The 22241-nt window shown below is 47.8% G+C and overlaps 1 protein-coding gene across 1 annotated transcript in view; it reads left to right on the top strand.

Annotated features, from left to right (window-relative positions):
* The window catches only part of Nfu1 (NFU1 iron-sulfur cluster scaffold), a 41395-nt gene that overhangs the window by 11978 nt on the left and 7176 nt on the right, over positions 1-22241 (top strand). The window contains exons 5-7 of the mRNA XM_075983583.1: positions 162-276; positions 7307-7367; positions 12261-12435. Of these exons, the coding sequence (XP_075839698.1) occupies positions 162-276; positions 7307-7367; positions 12261-12435 (351 nt within the window). The remainder of the gene's footprint in view (positions 1-161; positions 277-7306; positions 7368-12260; positions 12436-22241) is intronic.

Raw genomic sequence — 22241 nt, 5'->3', positions numbered from 1 at the left:
TCAGTCTGGTCTATAGAGCTAGTTCCAGGACAGTCAGAGCTGCAGGGTGGGACCCTGACTCACCAGAAAAAAGAAAAGATTCTTGAAAGATCTGAGGTGGTAGTCTGGATTTGCTTTGTACTTGGCTGGAAATGCAACGTGTTTCTTCAACGTGATTATAGGAGAATGAAGAATTAGACTGGAATTTACTGAAACCTGATATTTATGCAACCATTATGGACTTCTTTGCATCTGGCTTACCCCTCGTGACTGAGGAAACGCCTCCAGGAGAAGCAGGTAGTGTTGCGTTGGTAAGCGATGCTTATCTATTTCTTACTGGATTTCCTGCTTCGCCCACCTTCGCTTTGATTGCAGAAGTGACCAGAAAACAGAATATATTAATTATACATAATTATGGGTTTCACTATGGCATTTTATATATGTATGTGATGTGTAATAACCTCTATTCCTCTTGCCTCTTCTTGCTCATGATGGTCCCCTTTCTCTCTCATCCAGCCCCGCCTCCACGCTCATGCTCTTTGTGTGAGTTACTCAAAGGAGGCCTGGTAGAGTTGCTCATAGGAACTCGGGTGAGATGTCACCTACTGGGGCACGGGCACCTTATCAGTGCTTATACCACTATAGACGATGGACTTCTTCCCCAGCAACCAGTAGCTTCGTGTAGGTCCTCAGGGAGGGTGAAGCCTCTTTCCATTTTCAGGGACCTGATTTGAGATAAAAATACCAGTTTTTAAAATTATTTTTTATTTGATTTGTATGGGTGTTTTCCCTCCATCTCTGCCTGTGTACTACCTTATGTGTGCCTATCCAGATGAGGCCAGGAGAGGGCACCAGATCTCCCTGGAACTGACTGGAGTTAAAGACAGTTGTGAGCCACTGTGTAGGTGCCGGGAGTCCAACCTGGGTCCTCTGGAAGAGGAGCCAGATAGTGTTCAACAGCTCCCCACCCATCCTCCAGCTCTTACCTTCCTTCTGCTCCCCCAACATCCCAAGACGCTCTCTGAGTCGTGCTGGTAACGAGGTCCTGTTTAGGACTGAGCATCCACCCGTCACTTGGTTTCAGCACTGCCAAGTTCAGAGTCTCTGCAGTAGCTTCTACCTACTGCTTGAAGAGGCTTCTCTGGCCAAAGATAGCAGTCCTAACCTGGACAGAAGCAGGGTTATTTCAGAAGGAAATAGTTGAGTATATCATGTCAAACATGCTTTAGTCAAACAGCTTCCCCACAAAGGCCGGGCCTCTCCGTCACAGGTTTACCCAGGTTACAGCAGCAGATCTGACTCCCTCCTATGGGGCCGGCCTCAGTTCCTGTCAGGGAGCAGCTGTTAGCCCATACCAGGCTTGCCACTGTTTCACCAGTGGGCACATCTGGCCTGCCTACTGTAGCCCTTGGGGTCCATAGCTGAGTGAGATGATTGGCTCAGTTGTCCCCAGCTCCTGTACCACCGCGTGGCCCTTGAGCTCACCAGCAGAGAGACTTCAAGAGGAGAATCTTACTGTCTAGTTCTGGGAAACGTCCAAGAGCACGGGAATATTTTTAATCATGGAGTGCATTTGGCTCGGGAACCAATTCTTGATGGAACAAAACTCCACATATACTGTTGTTTTTGGTTTTTCAAGACGGGGTTTCTCTGTGTAGCCCTGGATGTCCTGGAACTCACTCTGTGAACTAGGCTGCCCTTGAACTCACAGAAACCTGGCTGCCTCTGCCTGGATTAAAGGCGTGCACCACCACTGCCAAACTGTTTTCTTAAAAGTTGTGTTAACACTGAATCTATTATGCAAAACTAAAATTTTTAACTATGAAAAATTCTGAGAATTCCAAAAAAATCATATATTGACACGAACTTGCTTCCACTTGATTTAACAGTTATTAGTGGTTTCTGGAAGAGAATATTGAGAAACAAGTAAATGTTAATTTTTCCATAGTTGCTTTAGACCCAGTTTTTTCCTTTTTAAAAAATTGTTTTATTGAGCTATACATTTTTCTCCCCTCTCTTCCCTTCCTCTCCTCTCTCTCCACTTCTACCCTCTCCATGACCCCCACACTCCCAGTTTACTCAGGGGAGCTTGTATTTTTCTCCTTCCTATGTAGATCCATGTATGTCTCTCCTAGGATTCTCCTTGTTGTCTAGGTTCTCTGGGATTATAGACTGTAGGCTAGTTTTTCTTTGATTTATGTTTATAAGCCACTTATGAATGAGTACATATTATATTTGTTTTTCTGGGTCTGGGTTACCTCACTCAATATAGTTTTTTCTAGATCCACCCATTTGCCTGCAAATTTCAAGATGTCATTATTTTTTACTGCTGAGTAGTACTCCATTGTGTAAATGTACCACATTTTCTTTATCCATTCTTTGGTTGAGGAGCATCCTGATTGTTTTCAGGTTCTGGCTATGACAAACAATGCTGCTATGAACATAGCTGAGCACATGTCCTTGTGGTATGATTGAGAATCCTTTGGGTATATACCTAAAAGTGGTATTGCTGGGTCTTGAAGTAGATTTTTTTTTCCTAATTTTTTTTTTTTTTTGGTTTTTCGAGACAGGGTTTCTCTGTGGTTTTAGAGCCTGTCCCGGAACTAGCTCTTGTAGACCAGGCTGGTCTCGAACTCACAGAGATCTGCCTGCCTCTGCCTCCCGAGTGCTGGGATTAAAGGCATGCGCCACCACCGCCTGGCTTTTCCTAATTTTCTGATAAATCACCATACTGATTTCCAAAGTGGCTGTACAAGTTTGTACTTCCACCAGCAGTGGAGGAGTGTTTTCCTTACCCCACATCCTTTCCAGCATAAGCTCTCATCAGTGCTTTTGATCTTGGCCATTCTGACAGGAGTAAGATGAAATCTTAGAGTTATTTTGATATCTAATGATGACTAAGGATGTTGAGCATTTCCTTAAGTGTCTTTCAGCCTTTTTAGATTCCTCTGTTGAGAGTTCTCTGTTTATAGATCCATTTTTAAATGAATACTAAGGACAAAAACCAGTGTGGTGGTGGTGTACACTTATGATCTCAGCACATAGGAGACAGAGGCAGAAGTATTGCTGTAAGTTCATGGCCAGCCTGCTCCATGTGGCAAGTTCAAGCCAACCAAGGCTTTCCATTGACAGCCTGTTTCAAAAAAAATGAGGTAGGGGGAGGAAGGGGAGGAGAGAAGAGCATGAAAGAAAGAGGTGATGTACCTACTCCTCCCTTCCTGTGTGTGAGCCTGGTTGACTTGCATTTTACTGTACCTATAGGATAAACTGAAATGAATAGGTAGAATTGGTTTCTAGTCTTTTTCTTGTTGTTTTAATGTTTTTGAGACAGGATCCAGCTCTGTAACCTAGGTTGACCTTGAAATTTACAGTCCTGCCACCTCCTCCATGCCGACATTATGGGCCTGTACTTCCATACCCAGTTTCTGGTTTTTATTCTTAAACTTCAAGTCACTTGTATTATATCACAGCTTGCCTTTCCGCTGAGTATAATTTCTTTGAAGGTCGTTTTAAGCATGTGCTAGTCCATCGGAATGAACAAGGTGCAGCTAACTTGTCCCTTCACTGTGTGCGTTGCTGGTGCTGTTGTGGACATCTGGTGCAGGCTGCTGTGTGCTGTGCTTTACTGTGTTTACTGTGCTGATGTCATCACAAGCGCTGCTGTTGTGGACACACTGCTTCCATGTGTGTTGGGGTGGGGGTTGTGGAGTCTTCCTGCAGGAAAGCTAATTACTGTGCTCGTTAGCAGTGTGGGAGAGTCTGTTTTCTTAGACCTTTGTCGTCTCTTCAGGTCTTTTCTTTCCTTTTGCTCTTTCCCTTTGGTGCTTAGAGACTCTTAGAGAGCTTGACCTGTCTTCCCTACTAAGCCAACTTCCCACTCCTTTTGTTTCCCCAATCCAACCCCCAGAGAGAATCTCTCCGTGTAGCTCTGGCTGTCCTGGAACTCCGCATGTAGACCAGGCTAGCCTTGAACTCACAGAGATGCGACTGCCTCTACTTCCTGAGTGCTGAGATTAAAGGTGTGCACCAGCACTTGTGTTTTGCTTTGGTTTTGAACCAGAGTCTCACTTCATAGTCCCGGCTGATCTCAAACTATCTCTGTGATGTGGGCTGGCCTTGAACTTTGAATCATCTTATCTCAGCCCACTTAGAGCTCGGTTTCTGCGTCCCTGACCACTACTCAGTTGGCTACATTTATTTAAACCAGAATGTCTTTGTTGGGGTTTCTATTGCTGTGAAGAAACACCATGACCACAGCAACCTCTTATAAAGGAAAACATTTAATTGGGGCTGGCTTACTGTTCAGAGGTTTAGTCTATTATTATTATGTCAGGGAGTGTGGTAGCATGCAGGCATACATGGTACTGGAGAGGTAGCTTAGAGTTCTACATCTGAATCAGCAGGCAGCAGGAAGAGAGATATTGTACCTGGCTTGAACATTTGAAACCTCAAAGCTCACCCCCACTGACACACTTCCTCCAACAAGTCACATCTACTCCAAAAAGGCCACACCTCCTAATAGTGCCTCTCCCATATAGTATGTTAGGTTTAAAATGGTATCTTCTTTTATTTACTGTTTGTTTGTTTCTGCAGTTCCAGGACTGAACTTAGGGCTGTGCACATGCTAGGCAAGTTCTCTACCACTGAGTCCTCTTTACTTTAGAGGCTGTGCCTTACTAGGTTGCCCAGGCTAACAACTGTACAGTTTACTCCATAATCCAGGCAGGCAGAACTTACTGTTGTCCTGCCTCTGCCCCCCTCGGAGCTGAAATCACAGGTCTGTGTCACCAGCTGGCAATGGCCTGTGTTAGTTTCATTCTTGTATTGATCCTGATCCTGAGGGTTTTCTGTATCTTGTATTATTTTATGAGGTTTCCATGTCAGTAAATTTTCTATTTATTTTCTTTACTAATTTTTAAAAAGTGAGTCATATGTCTTTTTTAAATATTGATTTAAGTAGATTTTTAAAAAATGTTCTAGGTGGGTTGAGGAGACAGCTTAGTCAAGGGTCTGGCTGAGTTCAGCCCCCAGAACCCACATCATAAAGCTGTAGCATGTACACTTGCAGTCTCAGCACTGGAGAGTGGAAGCAGGCAGATCCCTGGGGCTCTCTAGCCAGCTGTCTTTGCCTACTCGTCTCACGAGTACATACACACCCACCACACATGTACCTGCACAAACACTGGGTGTGTATATGTGTTTGTGCATTCTAGGATATGAAATAGTTGTAGCGGGGGCTGGAGAGATGGCTCAGTGGTTAAGAGCATTGCCTGCTCTTCCAAAGGTCCTGAGTTCAATTCTCGGCAACCACATGGTGGCTCACAACCATCTGTAATGAGGTCTGGTGCCCTCTTCTGGCCTGCAGACATATACACAGACAGAATATTGTATAAATAATAAATAAATATTTAAAAAAAATTTCAAAAAAAAAAGCAATAGTTGTAGCTAATTCTTTCTAATCATGGCTAGAGGCTAGAGGTAGCTCAGTAGTGAAGTACACCCTTGGAATGTGTACATACAGGGTTGTTCCTCAGTGCTGCACACACACACACACACACACACACACACACACACACACTTACCACAAAGTGAAAGCAAAAGCCATTTTTAAGGCTGAGTGTTACACATGCCTTTTATCCCAACACTTGGGAGGCAGAGGTAGGTGGATCTCTGTGAGTTTGAGGGCAGCCTGGTCTACAGAGTAAGTTCCAGGACAGCCAGGACTGCTACACTATCTCAAAAAAGAAACAAACAAAAACAAAGAGCAATTTAACTGTGCCTACCAAAAATAAAAATACATAAAATTTGTACTTAGGAGTTTAGTTCAGAGGTAGAGCCTTTGTCTAGCAAACACAAAACCCTGTGTTCAGTTCCAAGTACCTCAAAAGGAAAAAGGCCACAAGCTCACTGACTCAAATACCTCATCACAAGGAATTTATCTCACGGATGTGCCTAGAAGCAGGGGTGTTGCCCAGGGCTAGATACTAAACCCATCAAAATGCTAGTGAGGCAAAGCTCTCCCAAGATCATTTTACAGTTAGCCTGTTTTCCTGTGCAGATGGAAAGACTTTCAAGGACTCTAGGAGTGCAGTGTGGATCAGGTGAAGCCTGGTCTCACCTGTGTAAATTTACACTTGGAAATGTGCGCATGCTTGGAGGAAGCCCTGCTCTCAGATAGTAACAGGGATGGGAAGACAGCTAGGACTGCTGCTCTAAGAGCCTTTAACTTTATCGTATTTTATTTCTTTCATGAAAATGGACTCAAAGGTTAGAACAGTTTAATATAAAGTGCTTATGGGGTTGCCGGGAATCTAATATTTATTACAGTACGGCATGGAATCTCTGTATCTTTTTGCAGATGAATACATTTCTTGAAAAGAGCGTTACATTTTTTATACAGGCATTGGTAAAACTTACATAAAGCTTTACGAAATTAGCCGGGCTGTGGTGGCGCACGCCTTTAATCCCAGCACTCGGGAGGCAGAGGCAGGTGGATCTCTGTGAGTTCGAGACCAGCCTGGTCTACAGAGCTAGTTCCAGGACAGGCTCCAAAGCCACAGAGAAACCCTGTCTCGAAAAAAAACCAAAAAAAAAAAAAAAAAAAAAAGCTTTACGAAATTCAAACAGTGGCCAAGGATATAGTTCTTTGGTAGAGTATGCTCCATATACAAGGCTATAGGTTCCTCCCAGCACCACACACATGTTCATATGTGCATACTTGCATATGTACATAGATGTGCACACACACGATAAAGCAAACCCAAAATGAAACACCATTCTTGGTTCAGATTTGCAAAGTATTTGGAACTTTCCAGAAGGCCTACATCTGTATTTGATATAGTTATCTTGAAAAATCACTAAACCGAGAAGCTGAAGGTTAAAAAGATGCTTCATAAGTAGCTGCGCCTTTCCATGTCACATTGACAGTGAAGTCAGATGGCGCATTTCTGTTCTGCGCTTTGGTCCTTGAGAATGTTGGTTTGCTCCTCATCTCATCCCCAGCACAATCAGGCTTCGCTGTAGGATGTATTCCCCTATATTACTGAACGTTGAGTGACTATTTTTCCTTGGTTTTTCTTTTGAGAACCACATGAGCCATGTTACTTTACCAGGCTTGTGTTCTATTTTGTTGTTGTTTTTGTTTTGTATTTTGAGGCAAGGTCTCGCTCACTCTGTAGACCCACTGGCCTTGCATTTCCTGTGATCCTTCTGAATCTGCGTGGGTGCACCATGCCTGACCATGCTTTTATGTGAAAACCCTCCTGGTTTAATGCTTATATAACTACAAAACTGTTACTCTCGAGTTTTTATTTATAATTTGTTTTAGGTTCTGAAGAAGATGATGAAGTTGTGGCAATGATTAAAGAACTGTTGGATACTAGAATACGGTACGTGTTAAAACCCCCAGCACCCTCTGTCCCCTCTGCAATCCAGTGCTGCAGAGACAGCTCTCATTAAAGCAGCGTGCTTTAACCGGAGAGTGGAGCAGGGCTCCAGAGAAACAGGGAGGGTAACCAACATAGTCATCACCTCAACTGAACCGCAGGCTGTGCCTCAGTACTCAGTGACGTCCTTAAAACTATAGTCTGTGTGCGCATGGTCAAGACAAATCTTCCCTCACAGTCTGTGTAGGAAAGAACTTCATATTCATGAGCATTGTGAAGAGAATAGCACCTATGCACTAACTGCTCAAAAAAAATAAAGACAGGAGCCAGGCGTAGTGACACTAGTGTTTCCCCAGGGGAGCAGGGGCAGGAGGAGCTTTGTGAGTTTAGGCCAGCTTGGTACACACAGCAAGACTTTGTCTCAAAAACAATACACAAAATAGAAAAAAAAAAGAGGATAAAAACAAGACTAGTGAACAGCCTGTTTCCAAGTCTCTCACAGCAGGCCAGGAAGTCTGGACTTTTAAAATGTTTTCTTCTTTAGGTATTTTAAGAAACAATGTAGAAATTTAAAATAAGAGGCTGGCTAAGTGGCAGGGATCTACTTATGTGTGTAGTGGCACCTGCCTTTAATCCCAGCACTCAGGAAGCAGAAAGAGGTGAGAGCAAGTTCCAGGACAGTGAGGGCTTCACAGAGAGACCCAGTCTCAAAAAACAAACAAACCTATTAGCTTTACCTTGAAACTCAACAAAGAGAAACTGAAGTAATACTTAATACTGGCGATATTCCAACTGGTGTTTAAGATAGGTGATTAAAACGTTAAAGAAAATAAATGGAAAGATGAAGAAGTGGTGGCCACACCTTTAATCCCAGCAAAGGCAGGTGGATCTCTGTGAGTTCAAGGCTCCAAAGCTACAGAGAAACCCTGTCTCAGGGGGGAAAAAACTGAAAAGATGAGGAATTCTTGCAAGAACAGGAATCTGTAAGAAAGAATATTTGTAGAACTAAAAATACAGTAAATGAAGAACTCATTAGATTACGTTCATGTGCGGCGTGACATGGCTCAAGAGTGGACTCACTCGTGTTGGAATGTAGAACAGTAGTAAAAACCCAGATTGAAGCACACAGAAAGGGGGAATTTGGGGAAAGAAAAAAGCACAAGGCATCATGCATGCAGAAAAGCACACATGGTGCCCTAAGGGTTAATTGTGTAGAAGAAGAAAAATGACCTAAATAGAAGGTGAGTGTGAACAGAAGTGATCTGAGTCTTGGCGTTATTTGAGACATGGTAAAAGTAATCTTTCACGGTAGAATAAGAAATTTGTTTTTTTTTTCAAAGATTTATTTATTTATTATGCATACAACATTCTGCCCACACGCCAGAGGAGGGCGCCAGATCCCATTACAGATGGTTGTGATTCACCATGTGGTTGCTGGGAATTGAACTCAGGACCTCTGGAAGAGCAGACAGTGCTCTTAACCACTGAGCCATCTCTCCAGCCCTAGAATAAGAAATTTGAAGTAGGTATGTCGAGGTGATAGCAGCAGCGAAACATAACAAGCAGCTGTGCAGAAAAGAGGGCAGGCTGAGGGGTGCTTGGTCAGTGCGGAAGAGTGAATGGAAACAAACGGTAAGATGATGACGTGCTGGAAGCTTTCTTTGGCAGATGCATCTAAAGGCACACAGTGGCTAACAGAGGATAAAGTTGTCACCGTGTGAGAAAACCAACTTCATGCTCCTTATAAGGGTTACCTGCTTAAATGTAAGGACAGAAACATTGAAAGTGGGACACTGGAGAACGCATAGCGTTCGGACAGTGAGGGGAGGAGCGCTTCTGGAATTACACAGACACCAGAAGACAGTGTACCCGACAGCTGTAGACGCCACCACACAGTGGGAGTATTTGCTACCAGGATCATATTCTAACCATCTAATAACACAGATTCAGAATAAATGAAGAATATTGGACAGAGACAGAAGCGACACACAGCTAGGTGAGGAAATTAACACCTCTATCTAACAAAGCACAAAAAATAATTGGGCAAGAGAAAGTTTTAGAACTTACTATTTTTATTTATTTATTTTCGAGGCAAGGTCTCACTTTGTAGCCCTGGCTGGCCTGGAACTCGGTACATGTGCACCAGATAGATCTCTGCCTCACAGAGTTCCGCTTGCCTCTGCCTCTGATTGCTGGAATGAAAGGCTTAGTGCACCACCATTCCCAGGCCAGCGTAGAGTTCAACATGTAGTTAGCAATTGACTAAACGTTGATATATGTACAGTGTACTCAGCAAGAATGAAATATTATTTTCCTGTGTATATGGATCGTGCGCTAAAGCATCCCTTATCAAATTTCAGAGTTAAATTCATTGAGACTGTCGGGTTTTGTTATTTGTTTCTGGGGTTAAACCAGGGTCTTGCACTTCATAAGCATGTGCTCTACTACTGAGCCACCCTGCCCCCCACCTCTCCCACCTCCATCCCCCCCACCCCGGAATACTGTTTCCTGACTGCAGTGGAATGGAGTACTCTTCAGAATGGCTTAAGGTTAGGCAGGTAACAACCTAAGTCAACACAGAAATTATGGTGGATACTTTAAATGGGATAATATGGAGCCATTGGGATGGCTGCTAGGTTACGTTACTTGTTGCCAAGTCTGGTGGCTTGAGCTTCATCTCTGAGACCCACAGGGTAGAAGGAGAACACTGACTCCTGAAAGTTGACCTATGGCCTTCATAGGCACACAGCAGCATATACATGCCCCCAGAACAAATAAATACAGTCAATTAAATTAATTAACATCTGCATGACCTTGGCTGGGCAGGTTTGTTTTGTTTGTTTTTATTCAGGTTACAAGAAAATTGGAAAAATCAAGGAAAAGACAAATTAGACAATAGTAAAGTCATGCCTTTCTCGTGAAAAGGCAGAGTAGAAGATTTTCTAGTATATAGGGCTGACAAGATGGCTTAGTGGATAAAAGCACCTGCTGCTGCGCTTGGCAACCCAGGCTCTGCTCTAGAACCCACGTGGTGGAAGTAGAGAGCAAACTCCACACGCACGCTGTGACACATGTGCAAGCGCACACAGACACAGAACAAAGGGGAGACGACATTAAGGGGGCTGGAGAGATGGCTCAGTGGTTAAGATTCAGTTCCCAGCATCCGCATGGTGGCTCACAACACCTGTAACACTAATTCTAGGGGATCTGATGCCCTCTTCTATCCTCCAAGGGCTCCTGCATCTATGTGGTACACAAATAATACCCCCTCCCACACACACATACTCAGGCACACACACTTACACATAAATGCCGTATTTAAAGCTTTTTTGAAAGACTTTGCAGTATGTGTATGACAGAATATATAAGAACTACAAATTGAAAGGAGAAACTAAAATAGAGGCTGGAGCAAGTACACAGCAAAAGACAATAACGAGACAGCCACTAAATGTGGAGGGGTGAAGGGTGTGCAGCCTTCTACTCATTATGTATATCCAGATCAAACCTCCACAGACGTTACTTCAGATCCCGCAGGCAGGCTCATCCATTTTGATTGACACCAGTGGCTCATGAGACAGGCGTGCTCACCTGTCTGGTGGCATGTAAGCGTGGGTAGTTCTGGGAAAGTGGCACTGTTTAAATAGTTACACTTTTGTTGAGACGAGCCTCGCTCTGTAATTTAGGCTGGCTTGGAACTGAGTTTATAGCACAGTCTAGCCTTGAACTCATGGCAGTCCTCCTGCTTCAGCTTTCAGTGCTAGGATTACAGGCACACGCCTCTACTCCTGGCTTATGTTCAGAATTTGCCCCAGGAGTTTTGCCCTCGAGTATATGCCCATTCCTAATACCTATCTGCACCAAAAGACGCACAGATGAATCTTTACAGTCATGTTATGTGCACAGTCAGGTACCTATCAATAGCTGGATGGTAATCAACTCTGCCATGTTAGTGTAGTGAGATACCATGCAGCCATGAGATGGATGGGCTCTTGTCATACCCAACAAGAGCCAGTCATACAGAGAGGAAGAGAAACTGGATACACACGGATGGTTTAAAACTAGAATTCACAGCCAATGAGGATGCTCAGCAGAGAAAGTCATTTTCTGTTAAGCCTGCTTGCTACCCTGAATTCCATTCCCAGAACCTACATAGAGAAGGAGGTGACTCTGGAAGGTTTCGCCTGACCACATGTGTGCCATGCACACGCTTGCGCACATGCACACACACACACGAGAGAGAGAGAGAGAGAGAGAGAGAGAGAGAGAGAGAGAGAGAGAGAGAGAGATTTAAATTTAACCCAAGTTATGGGGCTGGGGAGATGGCCAAATGGTAAAGTGTTTGTCCTGCAAGCATGGTGACCTGAGTTCAGTCCCCAGAACCCACATTAAGAAAGCTGGGCATGGTGTATGTTTGTAATCCCTGTGCTTGGGGCAGAAACAACGTAGCCTAATAAATGGGTTCCTGGGGCTGGAGAGATGGCTCAGAGGTTAAGAGCATTGCCTGCTCTTCCAAAGGTCCTGAGTTCAATTCCCAGCAACCACATGGTGGCTCATAACCATCTGTAATGGGGTCTGGTGCCCTCTTCTGGCCTGCAGGCATACACACAGACAGAATATTGTATACATAATAAATAAATAAATTAAAAAAAAATAATAAATGGGTTCCTGTTCAGTGAGAGACCATGAAAAGCCAAGATGGACAGTGTCTGAGGAGCAGCACTCAAGGTTCCAGGAACCCCAGTCCAAGAACCACACGCACGCACACACACACACACACACACACACACAGACACACACACAAGCACATGCACAATCTTAAGTGAACTATCTTAATCGTTCTCACTGAAGGCATGCATCTGCTGTTTTAAATGTGTTCTGAATGTCTTGTGGCCACAGGCCGACCGTGCAGGAGGATGGGGGTGACGTGATCTACCGCGGCTTTGAAGATGGCATCGTGCGGCTGAAGCTCCAAGGCTCCTGCACCAGCTGCCCCAGCTCCATCATCACCCTGAAAAGCGGGATTCAGAACATGTTGCAGTTTTACATTCCAGAAGTGGAAGGTGTGGAACAGGTAGGCAACATTGTGACAGTTTGGGTTATTGATGAAGTGGGGACCAAGTCTATAACCTATCTTCACTTGGGAAAGCTCCATCAGTGGTTCTGTTCTGAGGATTCAGAACACCATGCAATTATATATAGATGAATATAAGCCGATTATATATTAGATGAATATAAGCATGGAGGAGCTCACATTGTTTGCCAACCTCTAGCTCCTCCCTTACTCTGCTCCCAACACCATTTTTTTCTTTTAAGATAGGTCTTGTGTGGCCCAAGATGTCCTTGACTCCTGCGCCCCAAGTACTGGGATTGCAGATGTGTACCACTACATCTAGCCTTTATTAAAAATTGTCATTACAATCCGGGCGATGGTGGCACACGCCTTTAATCCCAGCAGAGGCAGAGGCAGGCGGATCTCTGTGAGTTCAAGACCAGCCTGGTCCACAAGAGCTAGTTCCAGGACAGGCTCCAAAGCCACAGAGAAACCCTGTCTCGAAAAACCAAAAAAAAAAAAAATGTCATTACATTTGTGTATACATGTGGGTGCATGTGCAGGTCAGAGGACAAAGTGGAATTGGTCCTCTCCTTCCTCTTCATGTAGATTACAGGGATAGAATTCAGGTCATCAGCTTTGGCAGCAAGTGTCTTTACCCCCGAGCCATCTTGTTAGTCCCAGGTTTTGTTTAGTGAGACAGAATTTCTCTCTAAAATTAGACTGGCCTGTAACTTGCTATGTAGTCTAGGTTTGCCTGAAACTCATAATCCTCCTGCCTCAGCCTCCTGAAAGCTGGAATGACAGGCATGTGCCATCGAGAAAGCACACTGTCATACAGTGAAAGCAGTACTCAGTTGGGCTTTGGCTGTAGCTTGTTGGAATCTTTTGTCTCGAAGTGTGTAAGGCTATCGTGGTGATTGACTGCAGTGATACTAGCTAAGAAACAGGGCCTTTAGGAAAGGCAGTCAAGGAGGAGACAGTTATGGACAGCAGATATTTGAGAAATTCTTATGAGTGGTTCTGTGGCTTTAGAAAGTATCTTCTTCCAATTGCTCAGAGAGTCACTTATCTCTGAGTAGTATTAAAGGCTGGCCTTTGGTCCAGTACAAGTCCTCATCAGTCCTGTGCTGTTGCAGAACTCTATGTGTGTGTGTGTGTGTGTGAGCACTGTGTATATGCATGGTCTCCTAAAAGACCAGAAATCGTGTGTGTGTGTGTGTGTGTGTGTGTGTGAGCACTGTGTATATGCATGACCTCCTAAAAGACCAGAAACCCTGTGTGTGTGTGTGTGTGTGTGTGTGTGTGTGTGTGTGTGTGTGTGCACTGTGTATATGCATGGCCTCCTAAAAGACCAGAAACCCTGTGTATGTGTGTGTGTGTCAACACTGTGTGTATGCATGACCTCCTAAAAGACCAGAAATCTTGTGTGTGTGTGTGTGTGTGTGTGTGTAATGCTGCAAGATCTCCAGCAACAGTAGGCAGCAGAAATAATGTAGGTCCCCAAATGGTGGTAGCAGGCCATGTGGCGGCAGGCAGCGGGGCCCTGGGAGCAGCCAGTACCAGGAAGAGACGGCTGCCGGTCCCCAAGCGGTGGCTGGTCCCAGGCAGGGAGACACTTGTTGGGCGGGCAGGAGACAGGGACATGGATAGACACATTGTACAGAATAGAATTGGATATTTATTACTTAGAGTAGGGAGAAGGAGAAGAGGACAGAGAGAGAGAGAAAGGGGGGAGCGGAGAAGTGGGGAGAGAGGCAGAAGCGAAGCTGCCTCTCCAAGAGGAAGACAGAAAAAGAGAGTGAGCTCAGGCCAGAAGCTGGAGATCAGCCTGCCTCAGTGGATGGGGGAGGAAGTGGCTTGTCTCTTAAAGAGACGAAAATCATAACAGTGTGTGTGTGTGTGTGTGTGTGTGTGTGTGTGAGCACTGTGTGTATGCATGGCCTCCTAAAAGACTAGACACCCTGTCTATGCTTGTTTCTCTGCAGCAGTCCTGTCTCACAGGTGTCATTTGCACATTGACATTAATCAAGTTCTTGGGACTCTAACACCAAATTTAGGAGTAATTCTGCCTAAATAGGATTTGTTATACAAAATTCTTTGCATTAGATATTGCTGAAATTGGATATAAAATATTTATTCTTTTAAAGTAAGAATACCCATTTTTAATGAATTTCAAAGAGAAACTAGGAGAAGAGAATTCCTTTGTTAAGTATTTTTCTTCAGAACCCACCCAGATTCCAGTTCCATTTTAGTTTCTGTTGTGTTTGGTTTAAGTTTGAGATGAAGTTTTGCTCTGCTGCCTGGCTGGTCCTGAGCCCCTGGGCTGAGTGATTCTGCTCAGCCTGCAGTAGCTGGGGCTTCTGTTCCACTGTGCCCCTGCTCATCAAGATTTGTTTTTTCATCATTACTCCCCCTCTTCATCCCTGAGGCCTCTGAAAAAAATAGTATTAGTTGGGGGCCAGTAAGATTAACAAAGAGGAAACATTTTTATTCACATGCCAGGGTGGGTACATAATTGACTGTTACAAATGTTAATTGTCATGTAATTGTGGTAGGTGTGGTAAGGAGAGAAACATTCACAGCTTTTTATAACTCCTTCTTTTCAGAGGTGTTGGCCTTTATTATCCAATAATACACCAGCCCACAAAGGACTAGTCTTTCTCTTTTTCCTTTAAGTAGTATTTGTTACCATTTTTCTTCCCTGAAAGTCTTCATACTTCTTTAGGTTTAAGATAATTTTTATTTGAATAAAATCAAAATAGTTTGTAGTATTATTTCTATTTTAAGAGTGTTTTTGGAATTCCTTTTTAAAAAAATATTCTTTCTCCTGGTGGTGTTGGTACACATCAGTTTGGAACTCATAGAGATTTGTTTACCTCTGTCTCTTGAGAACTAGAAATAAAGGCATATCTCCATGCCCTGTTTAAAACTTTTTAAATTACATTTATTTTATTTATCATGTTCAAGTGTGTATGTACACACACCACAGTGCACAAGAGGAACCTTGCAATTAAACCTCCCTGCGGAGGTTCACTCACCATATTGAACTTGGGGATCAGCTCAGGTCTCAGACCCAGCAGCAGAGTCTATCCTGGAGCCAACTTTCTGCTGGCCTGGCCTGTTGGTTTTTCTGAGGTCTCAAGTTGTCTAGACCTGCCTTAGAACCTGCTGTGTAAAGGAAGCTGGTCTTGAGTTCCAGATTCTGTGATTGTAGGCATGCACTAGCAAACCAGACAGGATTCCGTTTTTAATTAACTATGTTTTCAAGAATAATTAGTTAAACTTTAGAAAATATATTTCAATACATAAGATGCTTTAAGTACAAGGTGGTTAAAAGGTGAGAGCACTCACTGGGCAAGCCTGGAAACCCAGGTCCTGTCCTTGAACTCACTAAAGATGACAGGAGAGAGCTGACTCCAGAGAGTTGTCCTCTGACCCTCACATGCACGAGGCATGCACACCACCCGCATCACACAAACCCCATCGCACACTCCCATCACACCCCTGTATCATACCACCCCTATCACATATACCCCATCACACACACACCCATCATATAACCCCCATCGCACACACCCCTGCATCATACCACCCACATCACACACACCCCTGCATCATACCACCCCCATCACACACACCCCTGCATCATACCACCCACATCACACACACCCATCACACACACCCATCACACACACCCATCACACACACCCATCACACACACCCATCACACACACCCATCACACACACCCATCACACACACCCATCACACACACCCATCACACACACACCCATCACACACACCCATCACACACACCCATCACACACACCCCATCACACACACCCATCACACACACACCCCCATCACACACACACCCCCATCACACACACCCCCATCACACACACCCCCATCACACACACCCATCACACACACCCATCACACACACCCATCACACACACCCCATCACACACACACCCATCACACACCCATCACACACACCCATCACACACCCCCCATCACACACACACCCATCACACACACCCGTCACACACACCCGTCACACACACCCATCACACACACCCATCACACACACCCCATCACACACACCCATCACACACACCCATCACACACACCCATCACACACACCCATCACACACACCCGTCACACACCCCCATCACACACCCCCATCACACCCCCGTCACACACACCCGTCACACACACCCGTCACACACACCCATCACACACACCCCATCACACACACCCCATCACACACACCCATCACACACACCCATCACACACACCCATCACACACACCCATCACACACACCCATCACACACACCCATCACACACACCCGTCACACACCCCCATCACACACCCCCATCACACCCCCGTCACACACACCCGTCACACACACCCGTCACACACACCCATCACACACACCCCCATCACACACACCCATCACACACACCCCCATCACACCCCCATCACACACACCCCCCATCACACCCCCATCACATACACCCCCATCACACCCCCATCACACACACCCCCATCACACCCCCATCACACACACCCCCATCACACCCCCATCACACACCCCCATCACACCCCGTCACACACACCCGTCACACCCCACACACACCCCGTCACACACACCCATCACACACACCCCCATCACACACACCCACACACACACCCCCCATCACACCCCATCACACACACCCCCATCACACCCCCATCACACACACCCCCATCACACCCCCATCACACACACCCCCATCACACCCCCATCACACACACCCATCACACACACCCCATCACACACACCCATCACACACACCCATCACACCCCATCACACACACCCCCATCACACCCCCATCACACACACCCCATCACACCCCCATACACACCCCCATCACACACACCCATCACACACACCCATCACACACACCCATCACACACACCCCATCACACCCCCATCACACACCCCCATCACACACCCCCATCACACACACCCATCACACACCCCCATCACACACCCCCATTACACACACCCCCATCACACACACCCCCATCACACACACCCCATCACACACACCCCATCACACACACCCCCATCACACCCCCATCACACACACCCCATCACACCCCCATCACACACACCCCCCATCACACACACCCATCACACACACCCATCACACACACCCATCACACACCACCCCCATCACACACACCCATCACACACACCCCATCACACACACCATCACACCACCCGTCACACACCCCATCACACACCCCCATCACACCCCCGTCACACACACCCGTCACACACACCCGTCACACACACCCATCACACACACCCATCACACACACCCCCATCACACACACCCATCACACACACCCATCACACACACCCATCACACACACCCATCACACACACCCATCACACACACCCGTCACACACCCCCATCACACACCCCCATCACACCCCCGTCACACACACCCCGTCACACACACCCGTCACACACACCCATCACACACACCCCCATCACACACACCCATCACACACACCCCCATCACACCCCCATCACACACACCCCCATCACACCCCCATCACACACACCCCCATCACACCCCCATCACACACACCCCCATCACACCCCCATCACACACACCCCCATCACACCCCCATCACACACCCCCCATCACACCCCCGTCACACACACCCGTCACACACACCCGTCACACACACCCATCACACACACCCCCATCACACACCCCCATCACACCACCCCCCAGCACACACCCCCATCACACACACCCCCATCACACCCCCATCACACACACCCCGATCACACCCCCATCACACACACCCCCATCACACACCCATCACACACACCCATCACACCCCCATCACACACACCCATCACACACACCCCATCACAACCCCCATCACACACACCCCCATCACACCCCAGCCCCACCCCATCACACCCCATACACACCCCCATCACACACACCCCATCACACACACCCATCACACACACCCATCACACACACCCCCATCACACCACCCATCACACACCCCCATCACACCCCCATCACACACACCCATCACACACACCCATCACACACACCCATCACACACCCCCATCACACACACCCATCACACACACCCCATCACACACACCCATCACACACACCCAATCACACACACCCCCATCACACACACCCCATCACAACCCCCCATCACACAACACACCCCATCACACACACCCATCAACACACACCCATCACACACACCCATCACACAACCCCCATCACACAGCCCCATCACACACCCCCATCACACACACCCCCATCACACACACCCATCACACACACCCCATCACACACACCCCATCACACACACCCATCACACACACCCCATCACACACACCCCATCACACACACCCCATCACACACCCCATCACACACACCCCCCATCACACACACCCATCACACACCAACCCCCATCACACACACCCATCACACACACACCCATCACACACACCCATCACACACACCCCATCACACACCCCCATCACACACACCCATCACACCCCCCACACACACCCCCCCCTCACACACACCCATCACACACACCCCCATCACACACACCCCATCACACACACCCATCACACACACCCATCACACAACCATCACACACACCCATCACACACCCCCAACACACCCCCATCACACACACCCACACACCACACCCATCACACACCCCCACACACCCCATCACACACACCCATCACACACACCCACACACACACACCCATCACACACACCCATCACCACACACCAACCCACACAACCCACACACACTACCCCATCACACACCCCATCACACACCCCATCACACACACCCATCACACACCCATCACACACACCATCACACACACCCATCACACACACCCCATCACACCACCCATCACACACAACCCATCACACACCCCCCATCACACACACCCCATCACACACACCCCCATCACACCCATCACCACACCATCACACACACCCCATCACACACACCATCACACCCCCATCACACACACCCCCATCACACACCACCCCATCACACACACCCCCATCACACACACCCCCATCACCACACACCATCACAACACACCCCATCACACACACCCATCACACACAACCCCATCACACCCCCATCACACACCCCCATCACACACACCCATCACACACACCCCATCACACACACCCATCACACACACCCCATCACACCACCCATCACACACCCCATCACACACACCCATCACACACACCCCCATCACACACCCCATCACACACACCCCCATCACACACCCCCATCACACACACCCCATCACACACACCCATCACACACCCATCACACAACACCCCATCACACCACACCCCCATCACACACAACCCCATCACACACACCCCATCACACACACCCCATCACACCCCCACACACACACCCATCACACACACCCATCACACACACCCCCATCACACACCCCCCACCACCCCCATCACACACACCCATCACACACACCCATCACACACACCCCATCACACACACCCCATCACAACCCCCCATCACACCCCCCATCACACACACCCATCACACACACCCATCACACACACCCATCACACACACCCCCATCACACCCCCATCACACACACCCATCACACACACCCATCACACACCCCATCACACACACACCCATCACACACACCCCCATCACACACCACCCATCACACACACCCATCACACACACCCCATCACACCCCCATCACACACACCCATCACACACACCCATCACACACACCCCCATCACACACCCCCCATCCCATACCCCCATCACAACACACCATCACACACACCCCATCACACACCCATACACACACCAACACACCCCCATCACACACCCCCATCACACACACCCATCACACACACCCATCACACACACCCATCACACACACATCACACACACCCATCACACACACCCCCATCACACACACCCCATCACACCCATCACACACACCAATCACACACAACCCCATCACACACCCCATCACACACACCCATCACACACACCCCCATCACACACACCCATCACACACACCCATCACACACACCCATCACACACACCCATCACACACACCCCATCACACACGACCCCATCACACACACCATCACACACACCCATCACACACACCCATCACACACACCCATCACACACCATCCCATCACAACCCATCACACCACCCATCACACCACCCATCACACACACCCATCACACACACCCATCACACACACCCATCACACACCCCATCACACACACCCCATCACACACTCACCCCATCACACACACCCCCATCACACACACCCATCACACACACCCCATCACACACCCATCACACACACCCCATCACACACACCCCATCACACACACCCCATCACACACACCCATCACACACACCCATCACACACACCCATCACACACACCCATCACACACACCCATCACACACACCCATCACACACACCCATCACACACACCCATCACACACACCCATCACACACACCCATCACACACCCATCACACACCATCACACACACCATCACACACACCCATCACATCACACCCATCACACACACCCATCACACACACCATCACACACCCATCACACACACCCATCACACACACCCATCACACCCCCATCACACACACCCATCACACACACCCATCACACACACCCATCACACACACCCATCACACACCCCATCACACACACCCATCACACACACCCATCACACACACCCATCACACACACCCATCACACACACCCATCACACACACCCCTCACACCCCCATCACCCCATCACACCCCCATCACACACACCCATCACACACACCCATCACACACACCCATCACACACACCCATCACACACACCCCCATCACACACACACCCCCATCACACACACCCCATCATCACCCCATCACACACACACCCATCACACACACCCATCACACACACCCATCACACACACCCATCACACACACACCCATCACACACACCCCATCACACACACCCCCATCACACCCCCCATCACACACACCCATCACACACACCCATCACACACACCCATCACACACACCCCATCACACACACCCCGCATCACACCCCCATCACACACACCCATCACACACACCCATCACACACACCCATCACACACACCCATCATACACACCCCCATCACACCCCCATCACACACACCCATCACACACCACCCTCACACACACCCATCACACACACCCATCACCACACACCCATCACACACACCCATCACACACACCCCCATCACACCACCCATCACACACACCCCATCATACCACCCCATCACACCACACACCAATCACACACACCCCATTACACACACCCATCACACACAACCCATCACACACACCCATCACACACACCCCCATCACACCCCCATCACACACACCCATCACACACACCCATCACACACACCCCCATCACACCCCCATCACACACACCCATCACACACACCCATCACACACACCCCCATCACACCCCCATCACACACACCCATCACACACACCCATCACACACACCCATCACACACACCCATCACACACACCCCATCACACCCCACACACCCCCATCACACACACCCATCACACACACCCATCACACACACCCATCACACACACAGCCCATCACACACACACCCCCATCACACCCCCCATCACACACACA

This window comes from Microtus pennsylvanicus, chromosome 8 (assembly GCF_037038515.1).
Source record: "Microtus pennsylvanicus isolate mMicPen1 chromosome 8, mMicPen1.hap1, whole genome shotgun sequence".
In the NCBI taxonomy this organism is placed as follows: domain Eukaryota; kingdom Metazoa; phylum Chordata; class Mammalia; order Rodentia; family Cricetidae; genus Microtus; species Microtus pennsylvanicus.
This window is presented reverse-complemented; position numbering and strand designations above follow the sequence as displayed.